The sequence below is a fragment of the Pelophylax lessonae genome (genome assembly GCF_965119305.1).
Source record: "Pelophylax lessonae genome assembly, chromosome: 2".
Taxonomy (NCBI): Eukaryota; Metazoa; Chordata; class Amphibia; order Anura; family Ranidae; genus Pelophylax; species Pelophylax lessonae.
This window is the reverse complement of record NC_138769.1, coordinates 636,370,876-636,388,848: the sequence shown is the minus strand read 5'-3', so window position 1 is coordinate 636,388,848 and position 17,973 is coordinate 636,370,876. Positions and strand designations below refer to the sequence as shown.

General features: G+C 43.2%; 1 protein-coding gene across 1 annotated transcript in view; it reads right to left on the bottom strand.

Annotated features, from left to right (window-relative positions):
• The window catches only part of B3GLCT (beta 3-glucosyltransferase), a 1,154,157-nt gene extending 1,136,711 nt beyond the window's left edge, over positions 1-17,446 (bottom strand). Inside the window, exon 1 of the mRNA XM_082244867.1 lies at positions 17,306-17,446. Coding sequence (XP_082100993.1) covers positions 17,306-17,393 — 88 coding nt within the window. The 5' untranslated portion in view covers positions 17,394-17,446. The remainder of the gene's footprint in view (positions 1-17,305) is intronic.
• Positions 17,447-17,973: the final 527 nt, after the last annotated feature.

Sequence of the window (17,973 nt, the reverse complement as noted above, 5' to 3'; positions counted from 1 at the left end):
CACAGGCATGAACCCATAGGAGGCAGCTAGCGGAATAGAACCAAGATTGTGGCTCAGGACACAAGCACAGACAGCTGAACAGGAGATCACTGTAGAATAATGTTGGATTGATTGGCCAGACGAGTATGTATTTTGAAGAAATCAGAGCATAGCCAGTAAGTGGGTAGAGGGCTTGGTGGCACAGGCTGTGGAAGGATTTAATATCTAACCTAAAGGGACATTTTTATTCATGCTTTGATTTTAGCTAAAGTCCCCTTAAAGTGCATTTAAATCAAAGAACAAAAATGTATATAGTGACGGTTACCATTCATTAGATGTGGTGGCTGCATTCACTTTCTTTTTTCTTTGGCTGGGGGTTTACTTTTTTTTTTTAACTAGTGACCCTGACAGTAACACTTGCTGTTCCTAGGTAACAACACTCGCTCATCCTACTGTATCTCAGTGTTAATTTTGGCAGCAAATTTCAATTTAATTTTAGTCTTAGTCTTAGGACTAAAATGGCATTTTAGTTTTAGTCCCATTTTAGTCTTCTGCAAGTGTTTTAGTCGTATTTAGTTGACTAAAACGTCCTACATTTTAGTCGACTAAAACTCATTTTAGTCATCTAAATGGTCATGGTCAGGTCAGACCCTGTAATGCTGCTGCCTGCAGTCAGTGCAGTGAGTGCACACAGTGCTACTCAGAGTGCTGGATGGGGGTCTCAGGTTTCAGGGTGGTCTCTGGTCTGACTCTGAACTGAAGTTGTAGAACAGGATGGGCCGGGCGGGCCTCAGCGGCCTATATGCACGCACACAGTCCTGGATGGATGGCGGAATCAGATGCCAGTGGTGACTGGTGAGTGGTCTGAGGGGACTCAGGGAGGCAGTAATAGCTGGCCTGGCTGTTAACTCACAGTGGGTGCTCTGCTCTGGATGGGGTGGTGGCCGGGTGCCAGTGCCGTGTGATGAGTCGGGCCTGGCACGTCTGGCTGTAGTGCTGCAGCTGCAGTGCTCTGGTGAGGTCAGGTGACTGGTCTCGAGTCGACTCTCTTGTAGTAGTCCACTCCTCACGTCGGACGTCAAGGGGCACGCCACGCCAGACGCCACACAGGCGGAGCTCTGTGAAAACCGGAAGTTTGGTAAACGTCCCTGCCTCAGTTTTCGTTCGTTAATGAAAATGGATTCAATTTTCGTCATAGTTGTCGTCATTTGATGAAAATGTGCTATACTTTGCATCTCGTTTTCGTCAGTTGAAAAATGCCAGTGACGAAAGCGGTGACAAAAACGTTTTCGTTGGCAAAATTAACACTGCTGTAAACTCCATTGGCTGTAATGTCATTGCACATATTACCTGAATATATTACCAACATTAAATATTAGGGAAAAATATAAGAAAAGCCTTTTCTTAATGTTTTAGTTTTCAGCAGCTTAGTAGATGCTCCTTACTTATGCGGTGGTGAAATACATGTTTAAACTTTAATGTGCTATTATTACATGCTCTGAATGGAATTGTGTTGCCCATATAGTAATGGCCAGCAGAGGAGTGTTAATTTTGATGATGTCAATTTTTTATTTAGTTTTAGTTATAGTCTTGTGACTAAAATGCCAGTTTTAGTCGTATTTTAGTCATCTGAATTGTTTTCGTTTTAGTCGTATTTTAGTTGACTAAAATTGTGTTAATTTAGTTGACGAAAACGTTTTAGTCGACGAAATTAACACTGCTGTATCTATAGAGTAGCATCGTCACCCTAGAACACCTTCCCCTCTTCTCTTCTCCATCTTATTTGTGGGGGGGGGGGGGGGGATAAGAGGGAGAACACGCACAGGAAGGCATCAGCTCACAACCTTTCTGGCAAGATCAACTAAAAACACTTGAAACTGAGAAAAGTATTTTGTATCCCTCATTTTATATTCCCTATTAAAAATCGGACATTGCTTTAATCACTTCAAGAACAGGCTTTTTCTGCCACATTTTGGTTACAAAATTGTAAATAAGTTTTTTTTTTTTTTTGGCTAGAAAATTACCTTTAACACCCTAGAGAATAAAATGGCAATCTTTGAAATTTTGTATGTCACACAGTATTTGTGCAGCGGTTTTGCAAATGCAATTTTTTGGGAAAAAAATACACTTTAAGGAATAAAAAAAAAAAAAAAACACACAATATATACTGAAATTTTGTGAAAGAATATGTTATGCCAAGTAAACAGATACCCAACATGCCTCACTTTAAAATTAAATTGTGCATGCTTGTGATATGGCAACAAACTACGGTACTTAAAAATCTCCATAGGCGACGCTTTAAAATTCTTTCCAGGTTACCTGTTTAGAGTTACAGAGGAGGTCTAGTGCTGGAAATATTGCTCCTCTGTAACTTTATTTATTTTATTTTTTATTTCTATCACAAAGAATGTAAACATCCCTTGTAATAGAAATAAGGATGACAGGTCCTCCTTTTGAAGAGATCAGGGGTCAAAAAGACCCCAAATCTCCTTTACCTTTAAAAGCAAAAGATCAAATACAATTTTGATCTTTTGCTTTAAAAAAAAAAGAAAAATTGTTTACTTCCAGCCTGGACCGGAAGGGACGTCGCTCTGGTCCTCCAAGGGCATAGAGGCAATCAAAGATGATCTACTCTTTGATCGCCTTTGGAACTAGCCGCCTGCACAGTCTGATCATTCCCCAGGCTCACCGATCTGCATGGTAAGCCCATGAAACACCAGCAAGTGGCGGGGGGTCCCCTGCCACTTTTGAAAGTGTTTCAGCGGCTCAGCAGCAGCTTGGGAACGTTTTCATGAAAAAGCCTGGGGTCAGCCAGCTTCAGCCATAACCCCGATAAACAACTTCAAAGCTGCCAAATATATATATATATATATATATATACGTAATGCGGTCTTGAAGTGGTTACATTTTTGATTCAACTGAATGTTACATGTTCCACCTGTATTCTCTCCGCACCCGCTTTCACCATTTCACTATTTCACTAGATCATGGCCGCATGGTGCTCCACCCACATGGCCACATCATTCTCAGTTTCCCGTGAATGAATAAACTACAAGTACCATCATCCACCGCAATAGACAGCTTGTAGCTCTGAAGGAACTTGCGAGGGCCCTCATAAGTCATTCACAAGGCCTTCAGCCCGATGGAAAGTATGGCAGAAAACTGCAGGGTTTGACTGCAGAAGCCAGATATTGCACACCTAATTCACTGCTTTCCAGACTGCTACAGGAAAAACTTAGGGATGCACCGAATATTCGGCGCCCGAACATTATTCGGCCGAAAATAGAGAAAAGAGCACTTTCGGCGTTCGGCCGAATAAGTCAAAAGGCCGAATAATTTTGAGCCGAACAATGTCAGCTTCCGCCCTGACCGCTCACCTTCCTCATTGCGGCTCGCGGCTCCCTTCTCACACGCCGCCGGTGTCCTGTCCAGCCGCGAGTAGGGGGTGTGACGTCCCGCCCCCTGCTTCTGACTGCGGCTCCTTCACACTAGGTCCACGCCCCGCCCCCCTGTTCGCGGCTTTTGGCTCTGGCTGCAGTTCAGGTATGTGATGTGGAGCTGAGCACATTTGGGGGAGAGTACGGTAGCTGGCAGCTGCACAAGCATTAGTGTGCAGACTGCCATATGTTGTTGCCACTTGCCATGCTCATTACATTAGAGTGCCCTATAAAGAGCCCCTTAAAAAAAAAAAAAAGAAAAAAAAATGTGCCCAACAGAGTGCTCCCTTGACATAAAATGTGGCCATCAGCGTGCCCCTATTTTATGCTAAGGGACATGCTGATGAGCATATTTTATGTTAAGGGGCACTCTGATGAGCATATTTTATGTTAAGGGGCACTCTGATGGGCATATTTTATTTTAAGGGGCACGCTAATGGGCATATTTTATGTTAAGAGCAACGCTGATTTAAATGTTTTGTTTTGCCCATCAGAGTGCCCCCTAACATAAAATGTGCCCATCAGCGTGCCCCCTAACATAAAATGTGCCCATCTGCGTGCCCCCTAAAAATTGGCAAAATAAATGGAAAAAATGCGAAACACCGCGTTCGGTATTCGGCCTTCGGCCAAGCATTTCATTATTATTCGGCTTCGGCCAAAAATTTCATTTCGGTGCATCCCTAGAAAAACTAATTATTTTCTGCAAAAATATGTGCATTTTTTATTTTTTCATGAAAGGTGAACTTATCCTTTAAATAATAAAACAAATGTAAATGGCAAGAACATTGCTATTTTCACAACCATTAGAAACAATCACTACAAACATGATTTCTGTAGCTCTCAATGAGTCTTCTGATTCTGCCAATAGGTGGTTTGGTCCCAGAATCACAAGCAAACTGCTCCAGCTATCCCAGAACTGAAAGGTGCCTTCTTCATACTGCCTGCTCCAGCTCTTTCCATAGATCTTTAGTAGGATTTAGATCAAGACGCACAGAAGTTCATTCTAGAATAGTCCAATTCTTTGCCATTTTTGGGTGCTTTTCCCTATGTTTAAGGGCATTATCCTGTTGATGGTCCCATGACCTGCATCAAGACACAGCTTTCTGACACTGGGCAGTACGTTTCACTCCAGAATTTCTTGATAGTCTTGCCATGTCATTGTGCCCTGCACAAATTCAAGGCACCCTGTGCCAACACACGGCTCCAAAACATCACATAGCCTCCTCTATGTTTCACAGTAGGTACAGCGTTCTTTTCTTTGAAATATTCATTTTTTTCATCTGTAAACTTACAGTTGACTTGCCAACAAAGCTTTTGTTTTCTCTCATCTGTCTAAAGGACATCCTCACAGAAGAATTGTGGCTTTTCAATATGCTTTTTAGGAAAATACAAACTGGCTTTTTCGTTTTGACATTGAAGTCTCCAGGGTTTTCTTCCTTTGAGCCCACTGATGCTCAAAAAGCGATGGATGATGAGATCAGACACTGATGTACCTGGACCTTGGAGTTCACTTTGTATCTCTTTGAAAGTTTCTGTGGATTTGCCTACCATACACACTGTTCATCTCTGCATTCTGGGGTTGATTTTTCTTTTGCAGCCATACCCAAGAAAGTTGGCAAAACTTCATTGAACTCCAAACTTCCTAATAAACTTTGTGGCTGTAATCACAGGAACATCAAGATGCTTAAATATGGTCTTATAGCCTTTTGACATGCTGGTCTATAAAACCTTCTGTCTAATGTCCTTAGACTACTCTCTCCTTTGCTTTCTCTGGTCCCTATTCAGTGTCACGCACTCAATAACAGTAACAACTTTTCTCTATTTAAATAGGCTGACTGGTTACGAGACTGAAGTGAAAGGGGTAGTTACAGAAAACAGTTCAATAGAAAGGTTACTATTAGGGATGCAACGAAATGAAAATTTTGGGCCGAAACTGAAAATGCAGGATGCCCTTGGCCGAAAACCGAAACCGAAAATGACTTTTTCCCCAAAAAAAAATTTAAAATAGATGGAAGAGGGGCATACACCAAAAACAGGCAGTGACGTACACCTGTTGCTGCCACCCTGTCACAGTATATGTACTGTGATGGGTTGGCAATAGGTTAATTTAATTACCAATGGTATTTGTATTATGCAGCATGAGGGGGTTAATGTATTGTCACTGCTGCATTAGTGACCGACCAGTGGCAGTTAATTAACCCCTTTGTGCTGCATTAGTGCAACCAGTATCAGTGTTAATACTGATACTGGTTGCAATAATGCAGCACAAAGGGGTTAATTAACTGCCACTGGTCGGTCACTAATGCAGCAGTGACCAGCAGTGACAATACATTAACCCCCCTCATGCTGCATAATTAATACTAATACCAATGGTAAGCTGCCTCAGCTAACACCCCTCCCCCCCCCCCCCCGCATCAGCCTCAGCGTCCCTCTCCTACTCACTCAGCTCCTCCGGTGTCCATTATTCAAAAGTCCCGCCTCTGGCCGGCCACCTGCCTCCCGGTGATGTCACTACTACTATGATCTGTCCATGAATGAAGTGACACACCGGGAGGGAGGGCGGGCGAGCGGCCGCTAATATCTGTAACCATGTGAGCCTTAACTTCTCTTCAATTCCCTGTCAGCGGCACGATGTATATGAATGAAGGGACACTCTGGGCGGGGGGGCGGGGCGAGCGGCCGCTAATAGATAGAACTATGTGATCCTTCCCTGTCAGCTCAGTGGTACTGTGTGTGAATGAGAACTGACCTGACACCGGGCGGGGGGAGCGGCCGCTAATAACTAGAACTATGTGAGCCTTCACTTCACTTCCCTGTCAGAGGAGATACGTGCCTGACAGGGAAGTGAAGTGAAGGCTCACATAGTTCTATCTATTAGCGGCCGCTCCCCCCGCCCGGTGTCAGGTCAGTTCTCATTCACACACAGTACCACTGAGCTGACAGGGAAGGATCACATAGTTCTATCTATTAGCGGCCGCTCGCCCCGCCCTCCCGCCTGGTATGTCCCTCCATTCATGCACAGATCGTAGGGACGTCATTGAGAGGCGGGCGCCCTCCTCCTTTCTCACGGTGGCCATATTAATTTCGGCGATGTTAACCCATTATCGGCCGAAATTTCGGTGCATCCCAAGTTACTATAATCCAATCATTTATAACTTTTTCTAGGGTACCAACTAATCTGTCCAGGTCATTTAAAAAATATATATATCTTTGAGACACCTCTATCATTACATTCCCCACTCCCTTATGCCTCATACACACCAGTGTTAATTTCGTCGACTAAAACGTTTTCGTCGACTAACACAATTCAGATGACTAAAATACGCCTAAAACTAAAATGGCATTTTAGTCTTAAGACTAAAATACGACTAAAACTAAAATGGCATTTTAGTCAAAAGACTATAACTAAAACTAAATCGAAATTTGCTGCCAAAAATTAACACTGGTGCATGCTCAAAGCATAAATAATAACATATTAGATTTTTCATTCCAGGACCAGCAGTAGTATATAATGAGTTTGGAAATTGTAGAGAAATGCTTAAATAATGCATTACAAATTACAATTGAACTACACCCATTTGATTATAGATGACTAAAATTAGTTTTAGTCGACTAAAATGTAGGGCGTTTTAGTCGACTAAAATATACTGGAGTTTTAGTCTACTAAATACGACTAAAACTAAAACACTTGCAGAAGACTAAAATAGGACTAAAACTAAAATGCCATTTTAGTCCTAAGACTAAAACTAAATTGAAATTTGCTGCCAAAATTAACACTGATACACACGCATCGTTTATTGGCCGATTTTCAGCTTGTTAGTATGATGCTTTCGACAACCGACTCCGACTTTTCGGCCGAAAAAAATCTGGTGTGCAGGCTATAAATTTTTTGTTGGCCGTCAACACAACGGCCGATTTTCCGTCAGTCAGTACAGATTTCGGCAGACAAAAATCTGATGAGCAAGACTGGGCATGCTCAGAGAAGAAAAAACACACGGAAAGTAAACCAGCACATGACATCACTCATGAAGTAGATTTTTGTTGGCCGAGAAAATTCATGTGCAGTCTAAGCACATTCCAACCAACAAAACACCATTCTGGACAAAAGTCGGCCGATCGGTCGGCCAATAATCGTTGCGTGTGTACGAGGCATTAGAATGTATGGGGCTTTAATGTAATCTTCAGGACTAATTTCTTTTTTTTTTTTTTTTTTAATCGTGTGCAAAAAACTGCTTTGGCTGTGAAAGGTTTAACAAGATAAGTTCACATTTGGGAACATGTTACATGTTCCACCCGTAAGCTTTATTCGCTAAAAAAAAATGGCTCCTAACTTTTTAGCTGGCTCCTAGATTCAAAGCAAATTTGTCAAGCCCTGTAGTAAACCACTGACAACGTTTAAATCACGGTGCATTACAGCTCGCTGTACAGAACTACAAGCTGGGCAGAGACAAGACCAATGGGCATGGGGATACACAGCATAGCAGTCAGTCACCAGTCTTACAATGCCAATGTAACAGGGAATAAAGCCCTAATTCAAATAATGCTCACTGGATTTCTTCAAGATGGCATAGTGAGAAAAGAAACAAGCAGCAGCATATTGTATTAGGGTATGAAAGCACCAATACTGCCAGCTGATACATTCTCTGCCTGGAGTTCAGCTTTATTATCTTACTGCAAACAAATTTCCACCTTGTATCTGAGCCAACATGACAGAAAACAACCCTTACGGTGGAATTGGCCATATTATATACAAGGACAAGAATACTGCACTTACTGCTTTCAACCAAAACAAATGTCCCTAGATTCTGAGGAATTAAAGCGGAAGTAGTACAGCCTAATACCTTAAAGAGGAAGTAAACCCTCCTCTGACACTTTTACCTATAGGTAAGCCTATGATAAGACTTACCTATAGGTACTGTAAATATCTCCTAAACATGCACCGTTTAGGAGATATTTACCTTACATGCAGCCAGTGACGTCACTGGCGCATGCGCTCTGAAGGAACGGCCGCTCGTGCGTAACCAGTGGACGCCCTGAGAATGGGAGGAGCTGATCATTGGTTCTCTCATCAGTAAGGCCCCTTTCACACAGGCGGACCGTTCAGATCCGCCTGTTCGTTTTTTTTGGCGGATCTGAACGGTCCCCCCATGCATTCCTATGGGGCATCGGATGGCAGCGATCCCCCGCTGAGAAAAACAGCATCCGTCCGACGGACGGAGAGTGTGAAAGGAGCCTTAGGATGCATTGTACATCCTAATTCATGAGAAAATGAAGAAATAATTCACACAGGAAACGGGGGTGGGGCACGTATACAGTATAGCTGTGCTGGACTTTGAATTAAGACTACCATAGGAGAAGACAGCTGGGGAGAGAGAACTGTCAGTGTAGCTGGAGGTGTTCTGGGGTCTCAGCTCACAGTCACAATGATCATAGTACAGGCAACCACACTAAGTCTATGTTTCCACTACTGCGACTAATCAACGCCATCTATGCGACTTTGAAAATCATCACTTTCAAAAAGGTACCTGTACCACTTTGAGGCAACTTTTGATGTGACTTTGATCCAGAGTGTATAAAGTTGGATCAAAGTCGCATTAAAGTTGCACTCTAAATTGCAATCGTGGAAACGTAGACTAAAGCTCCGTTTCCACTAGCATGACGAGTAACAGCCCATTGATTTTAATGGCACCCGTTCCCATCTATGCGACTTTGAAAATCAACGCCCTTGAAAAGGTGCCTGCACTACTTTGATGCAACTTTGATCCAGGGAGTGTAAAGTCGCACTCCAGCCTAGTGGCTACGTTTCCACTAGTGCGACTCTTTAGTTGTGCAATTTAGAGTGCTACTTTGAGTGTGGTTTTGATCCAACTTTACACTCTCTCAATCAAAGTAGCGCAGGCACCTTTTCAAAGTTGCTGATTTTCAAAGTGGCATAGATGGGAACGGTGCCTAAAACTCATTACTCACATGTAATGAGCAATAGAAATGGAGCTGTATCCTTCTAAACTTTCAAAAATGTTCCTTTGTACCTTATTTCTTTCATATATTGTGTCGGTTACCTGACCCCTCCCCTTTTCCCTCTCCCAGAAGCTGTAAGCCTAAATAAGGCTATAAAGACAGGAGGAGATCATGGGGAAGGATAGGAGGGATGGGGGTGGAGGTGGGCAGGTCTAGGTATGTCTGTCTAAGAAAGACGACAACCATTTCAGGAAGTAAAACACAGCTTAGCAAATTCAGATAAAGGGAGATAGCGTTGTCGGTGAAGAACAGGAAGTAGCTGATTGTCCAGCTTAGATAAGACTTTCTAAGCTACACAATCAGCTAGAAAATGAATAATATCAAAGATAAAGATATTTAACATGCTATTAATAGGAAAAATTTCATTTTTGATTTGACTTTCCCTATAATATTGCTCCCTCTTATTCAGATACCAAACAAACATCCAATGTGTAATGGAACGAATAATCAATTAGCTGTCGATTAATCAATTCGTTGTTTCAGTCCTAATCCTGATCAACAACTTTACTCTACAGAGCCAAGATGACAGTCTCCACTCTACAGAGCCAAGATGACAGTCTCCACCTGTAGACCAACCACCACTTCAAGACTGCAATAGGTTGCGGCTTTGAAATGGTTCACCGGGTCATGGCTGAAGCTATCAGACATAATCCCGATATTTTTTTTTTCAGCTGGCTTTCTCCTGAAAGAGTATGGAGCCACTGGAATGCTTTCAGAAGCGGCAGGAGAGGATGTCCCATCCCCCCCCCCCTTCCGTTTCTTGGGCTTACAGTAAAGGTGAGATTTGGGGGGGGGGGGGGTGGACAGCAAGAGAGGTATTTAATTTCTTTGTAGAAATATCATTTTCAAAATGAACTTAGCAAGCGTTGCTTTAAATTCAACACCTACATCTTTGGATCTATTTATACCTTTATCATGCTTTTTTTTTTTGTATCGGTTTCAGATATCGGTGAATTTGCACGAGTAACGGTACTTGTGCAAATGCTTCATATCAGCACCGATACCAGTATTGGTGCAACTCTAATTCTCATCTGTTCCTTCTGCTGACCACCATGTCATTACTCCGACCTGTAGTGTTATGGAGGTCATCAGAGGAAGCAGTGAGAGTTGCAGGGCACCCCCACTAGATTAACACTCTTGTTATGGCCGGAATACACGATAAGAAAATCGGCTGAAAATTTCCATTCAGCGAAGGATCGGCCGATATTCTACTAGTTAATGCCCAGCCATCAGTGACCAATATCGATATTGTGAACGAAGAATCCCGTTTGAAAAAAACGAAAAATTCTGTTGTCTCGTTTGCGAACGAACGATATTCTATACGTTGGTGTTAAGGTCGTTCATTTAAAATCTGTAGAACATCATCACGCATGCACTGTTTCGATGGTCGGCGGTCAAACGGTCGGGCGATATTCGGCCTGTGTATGTTGGCAACGTTTTCGACCAAGGAACACTTTTTCATAATTCGGTGGTCGAATGATCGGGCGATATTCGGCCCGTGTATTGCAGCCATTAGTGTTGGTTTCCTATTGGACTTCAGGGGACCGTTTCTCAGGGTCAGAGCATTACAAGCAGCGAGAGGGTCTACTTTAAAAAAAGGTATGTGGTTGTCTATCAGCAATATTTGTGTAGCAACAGGATTGTTTTAAACACGCTAATTTCATAACTGCAAGCATATTCATATGCCTCTATAAAATCATACATCTATTCAACGCCTAGATCCCTATATGGATGGAAATAATAAAAGAGCACATTAATAGGATCACTATGGCATGCAGCATGTTAATGAACAATAATGATGGATTGTCTTTGTAGGAATGTCACCTCCTACAATCAGCAAGAACAGATGATACATGTACCCAGACCATTATATTATAAGACAATCTCACCTCAATGAGAGCATGGGGAAACATCCAAGAAAATGGGTTTTTATCAGCCAAAGGCAAGAAGTAGGTTTTCTTCAAATACATTTTTTCAGTGCATAATTGCATTTTACAATAAAACTATTTACTCATATCTTATAGTTCAAATGTATGTTCTGTGTTCCCCAGCACTCCAAGAGGTACATTTTTGAACCCTGAACAGGCAATTTTTCAGTCACACTCCACTGCAGCCAACATCACCCCCAAAGGGAGAATAGATAAACAATTTATAGGCTAAACTGAACACTGGGGGGTCACAACTCCTGACATTTGTATTTGCCCTGGAATGTATTGAAGCCATTGGATTATAGCAAGATGACCAAACTGTCTATAGGTAGAAATTTCAATGGGAATAACAGACTAAGAGAAATGTATTTGTTTTTTAACTAATCACTGCAACCTTCTTTGTGGCTTGGCCAGACAAGACAGCAAGTTGTAAGATATCTCTGTGCAATACCCAATGCTTTCAATGGTCAAATTGCTCATTACAGCCCCTTAGGGAAGGCATAGATAGCCCTCGATCCTTAGGCCTCATGCACACTGGACGTTTTTTAACCGCTTGACGACCGTCGGCCGCAGATATAATGCGGCAAGCTGGCTCAGCTACGCAAATGGATATATGGGTTCGGGGGAGCGGTCCTGGGGGCAAGCGCAGCGGTGATGCCGATCCACAGGACCGGGGGCACCGATTGCCACCAGGCACCCGCGATCGTTCCCATCTGTGCGAGAACAACGGTCAGTTGTTGTAAACACAGCAGACAGTTCTTCTATCTGGAATGATCACAGAGCCCCTGTGACCCTTCTATATAGGATCACAGGTCGCTGTGCTCATTTCACAAGCCCATCCCCCATACAGTTAGAAAACACTCCCCTAGGCTCTCACTTAACCCTTTGATCACCACTGAGTTAACCCCTTCCCTGCCAGTGTAATTTTTACAGTAACAGTGCAAATTTGTAGCACTGATTACTGTAGTAATGTCACTGGTCCCCCTAAAAGTGTCAAAAATGTCAGTTAGGGGTCCGATCTGTCCGCCGCAATGTCGCCGTTCCGCTAAAAATCGCAGATTGCCGCCAATACTAGTAAAAATAAATAAATAAAAATGACAAATCTTTCCCCTAGTTTGTAGACGCAATAACTTTTGCACAAACCAATCAAAATACGCTTTTTGAGATTTTTTTTTACCAAAAATATGTAGCAGAATACAAATTGGCCAAAAACAATGAAAAAATTAGATTTTTTTGGGAATGTTATATAGCAGAAAGTAAAAAATATTGTGTTTTTTTTTTTTCAAAATTGTCGCTCTTTTTTTGTTTATAGCGCAAAAAATAAAAATTGCACAGGTGATCAAATACCACCAAAAGAAAGCTCTGTTTGTGGGGAAAAAAAATTACATCAATTTTTTAGGTACAGCTTTATACGACTGCACAATTGTCCGTTAAATTAACACAGTGCTGAATCGCAGAAAATGGCTTGGTCATTAAGGGGTAAATCCTTCCGGTCCAGAAGTGGTTAATGTGGCTGTAAGGGGAGTCTGGCATTTTATTTTTTTGTCTGTATACGACCCTGCATGTTAACTTGTGTGTCGATGTACACAAAGGTGTTTAAACAGGTTGAGAAGCAGTGCCGATTAGAAGCACACAAAAAAAGACACTGCCAGTGAGTCCAGGAGCCGTGGCATTTTGACAAAAAAAAAAAAAACTTGAGGAACGTTAATGCTAGGCAAGTTTAGCACTTAAGGGCTAATTTATTTCCATGGCCAATTAAATGAACTAACGCCCAAGAGCTTGATGCTCCTAAATGCAATACACATATTTATAAGCATCAAATGTTTTTTCTGTCAAAACACTGCTGTCAGGAGAAAAAGTCAAACGCTTAGGCTAGGTTTCCACTAGTGCGGCTACGAAGTCGTGCTACTTCTAGCACGACTTCGTAGCAAAAGTAAACCGCGGCTTCAGTTAGACTTGTCCCTCATATATAGAGGGAAGTCGCGCTCAAAAGTAGTACACGATTTACTTTTGAGGTCGCGGCAACTGAAGCCGCGGCAGTGGAAACGGGCCCCATTGAAAACAATGGGTTTTGACTTGCTGTGCGACTTGACGTGTCAAGTCGCACCGCAAGTCGCACTAGTGGAAACCGAGCCTTAGTGTGCATGAGGCCCGACCGTCACAAGCCACATTTAAATGAAGCTGTGTGTGGTCATCCACCAATAGGAAGAAGAAACCCCATCAGGAGAAAGCTGTACCACCTAAAACCATTGGCAAGAGTCTCGTGGAATATCCTTGACAGTGATATCATACCAATCATACTTTATAGCGTTTAGGTAAAAGGGCCCCGGTCACCGACCCAGAACAACCCCAATATGACTTCAACAGAAATATTCCATCTGGAATTCTGAAAATAAACTTCTCTTAGAAGGGAGCGCTATCATACCGGGACCACATACAAAGCAGCAGTCCCAACTCTCCACACCATTGTCTCTCTGACCAACAGGGATCAACTTGTCTATCCAAAATAACAACAATGTAGGCTGACAGAAAAACAAATAAAAACACCTCAAAAGAAAGTGAGAGAGAATTGCGGGCAAAGAAGAGGCAAAGAAGCGCGGGCAAAGAAGAGGCAAAGAAGCGTGGGCAAAGAAGAGGCAAAGAAGCGCGGGCAAAGAAGAGGCAAAGAAGCGCGGGCAAAGAAGAGGCAAAGAAGAGGAGGAGAAGAAGCATGAGTAGAGAAGAAGTGCGGGAAAAAATAAGAGGGGCATAGGCAAAGAAGAAGTGTGGGCAAAGAGAGGAGGAGCATAGGCTAAGAAAAGAAGAGAGAGCAGACAAGAGGAGGGGTGTGGGTAAAGAAGGGGAGAAAAAGAGGTGTGAATAAAGAAGAGGAGGAGCGCGGTTGATGAAAAGGAGAAGTTCAGGCAAAGACGAAGAGAAGAAGAAATGTAAGCAAAGAAGAAAAAGAGCAGGAGGGCAAGCGATGAAGTAGAGGAGGGCGAGCAAAGAAGAAGAGGGCTGAAGAAGAAGAAGAGCAATGAAGAAGAAGAGGACGAGCGATGAAGAAGAAGAGGGCAAGCGATGAAGAAGAAGAGGGCGATCGATGAAGAAGAAAAGGGCGATCGATGAAGAAGAAGAGGGCGATCGATGAAGAAGAAGAGGGCGATCGATGAAGAAGAAGAGGACGAGAAATGATGAAGAAGAAGAGGGCGAGCGATGATGAAGAAGAAGAGGGCGAGCGATGATGAAGAAGAAGAGGGCGAGCGATGATGAAGAAGAAGAGGGCGAGCGATGATGAAGAAGAAGAGGGCGAGCGATGATGAAGAAGAAGAGGGCGAGCGATGAAGAAGAAGAAGAGGGCGAGCGATGAAGAAGAAGAAGAGGGCGAGCGATGAAGAAGAAGAAGAAAAAGAGGGCGGGCGAAGAAGAAAAAAAAAGAGGAGGGTGAGCGAAGAAGAGGAGGGCAAGCAAAGAAGAGGAGGGCAAGCAAAAAAGAAGAGAAGGGTGAGTGAAGAAGAAGAAGAAGAAGAGGAGGGCAAGCGAAGAAGACGAAGAGGAGGGCAAGCGAAGAAGACAAAGAGGAGGGCAAGCGAAGAAGACAAAGAGGAGGGCAAGCGAAGAAGACAAAGAGGAGGGCAAGCGAAGAAGACAAAGAGGAGGGCAAGCGAAGAAGACAAAGAGGAGGGCGTCTTAGATAGAGGAGAAGTGAATGAAGGATAGAGTAGAAGTGAAGAGAGAGAAGATAATGAAGGGGAGAGATAGAGGAGAAGTGGAGAGAAGAGAATGAAGGATAGAGGAGACGTGAATGAAGGATAGAGGAGAAGTGGAGAGAAGAGAATGAAGGATAGAGGAGACGTGAATGAAGGATAGAGGAGAAGTGAAGAGAGAGAAGAGAATGACGGATAGTGGAGAAGTGAATGAAGGATAGAGGAGAAGTGAAGAGAGAGAAGAGAATGAAGGATAGAGGAGAAGTGAATGAAGGATAGAGGAGAAGAAGTGAAGAGAAGAGAAGAGAATGAAGGATAGAGGAGAAGTGAATGTAGGATAGAGGAGAAGTGAATGAAGGATAGAGGAGAAGTGAATAGAGAGAAGATAATGAAGGGGAGTGATAAGAGGAGAAATGAATGAAGGATAGAGGAGAAGTGGAGAGAAGAGAATGAAGGATAGAGGAGAAGTGAAGAGAGAAGTGAATGAAGGATAGAGGAGAAGAGAATGAAGGATAGAGGAGAAGTGGTGAGAAGAGAATGAAGGATAGAGGAGAAGTGAATGAAGGATAGAGGAGAAGTGAAGAGAGAAGTGAATAAAGGATAGAGGAGAAGAGAATGAAGGATAGAGGAGAAGTGGAGAGAAGAGAATGAAGGATAGAGGAGAAGTGGAGAGAAGGAGAATGAAGGATAGAGGAGAAATGAAGAGAGAAGTGAATGAAGGATAGAGGAGAAGTGAATGAAGGATAGAGAAGTGAAGAGAGAAGTGAATGAAGGATAGAGGAGAAGTGAAGAGAGAAGTGAATGAAGGATAGAGGAGAAGAGAATGAAGGATAGAGGAGAAGTGGAGAGAAGAGAATGAAGGATAGAGGAGAAGTGGAGAGAAGAGAATGAAGGATAGAGGAGAAATGAAGAGAGAAGTGAATGAAGGCTAGAGGAGAAGTGAATGAAGGATAGAGGAGAAGTGGAGAGAAGTGAATGAAGGATAGAGGAGAAGTGAATGAAGGATAGAGGAGAAGTGAATGAAGGATAGAGGAGAAGTGAATGAAGGATAGAGAAGTGAAGAGAGAAGTGAATGAAGGATAGAGGAGAAGTGAAGAGAGAAGAGAATGAAGGATAGAGGAGAAGTGAAGAGAGAAGAGAATGAAGGATAGAGGAGAAGAGAATGAAGGATAGAGGAGAAGAGAATGAAGGATAAAGGAGAAGTGGAGAGAAGAGAATGAAGGGTAGAGGAGAAGGATGAAGGATAGAGGAGAAGTGAAGAGAGAAGTGAATAAAGGATAGAGGAGAAGAGAATGAAGGATAGAGGAGAAGTGGAGAGAAGAGAATGAAGGATAGAGGAGAAGTGGAGAGAAGAGGAGAATGAAGGATAGAGGAGAAATGAAGAGAGAAGTGAATGAAGGATAGAGGAGAAGTGAATGAAGGATAGAGGAGAAGTGAAGAGAGAAGTGAATGAAGGATAGAGGAGAAGTGAAGAGAGAAGTAAATGAAGGATAGAAGAGAAGTGGAGAGAAGAGAATGAAGGATAGAGGAGAAATGAAGAGAGAAATGAATGAATGAAGGCTAGAGGAGAAGTGAATGAAGGATAGAGAAGTGAAGAGAGAAGTGAATGAAGGATAGAGGAGTAAGTGAAGAGAGAAGTGAATGAAGGATAGAGGAGAAGTGGAGAGAAGAGAATGAAGGATAGAGGAGAAGTGAATGAAGGATAGAGGAGAAGTGAATGAAGGATAGAGAAGTGAAGAGAGAAGTGAATGAAGGATAGAGGAGAAGTGAAGAGAGAAGTGAATGAAGGATAGAGGAGAAGAGAATGAAGGATAGAGAAGAGAATGAAGGGTAGAGGAGAAGGATGAATGATAGAGGAGAAGTGAAGAGAATGAAGGATAGAGAAGTGAAGAGAGAAGAGATAAGTGGATGGTGAAGAGGAGAAGTGAAGGGAGAGAAGAGATATTAGCGGATTGGTGTAGAGGAGCGCTGTATACATTGTATAGAGATATAGAGTGGAGATGTATGGAGGAGGCGGGTAGGACATCACCCGGAGATGAGGGACCCCGGTGTGTGGAGGAATGACACCCCCGGTACACACAGAGCAGAGGGGAGCTCTCACTCCGGTGGTCTCCTCACACAGTCCGGCTCGGTGTAGTCCGGGGTCGGTGCTCGGGGAAAGTTTCCTAGGTGGGAGGACGTACAAAGTTCCCGGTGTAGAAGTGGAAGGCGCTCTTTCTCTCTCACACACACACTGGGGGAGGGATTTGGTACTCACAGAGGAGAAGGAAGAGACGGATACCGCCCGGCATGTTTGTGGAGCTCAGCCCGCACTGCACAGGAGAGCACTCCGATACACACAGCATCCCGACACAGCACTACACACTCCGCTCACAGAGCTGCCACTACACTGACAGGCTCAGCCAACCTCTGACGGCCGCATCAGAGACGCCCGCCGATTGGCTACTTCCGGGCACATTCTAATTGGCCGCTGAGAGGGTTGCACCGATTGGCTCGGGCAGCCCAGACCTATACTAGTGAATAGAGGAAAGGGAAGAAAGTTTGTGTTGTGGGGTGGAAGTGTATGGGAGATGAGTTCTGAGGAAGAGGACACTTCTGTATGGAGTGCAATGTTACAACGTGTCCTTTTCAGATATTTCTCTTACTGAATTCAATTTTAAATAGGAACTGCAAAAGCAAAAAAATCAGACTTAAAATATTATTTATGCTGAATGGGGTTAGTTCACCTTTACCTAAAAACTGAAGAAAAAATGTCGTACGCCAAAAACGGCGCTTCGCTGCCAGCGCTCAACCCCTATAAAATCAAGTGTGCTATAGTGTTGCGGAGTGTAAATAATGTAAAAAAATTTTTAACCACTTAAGCCCCGGAAGATTTTACCCCCTTCCTGACCAGGGCCTATTTTGCGAATTTTTACTGCGTGACTT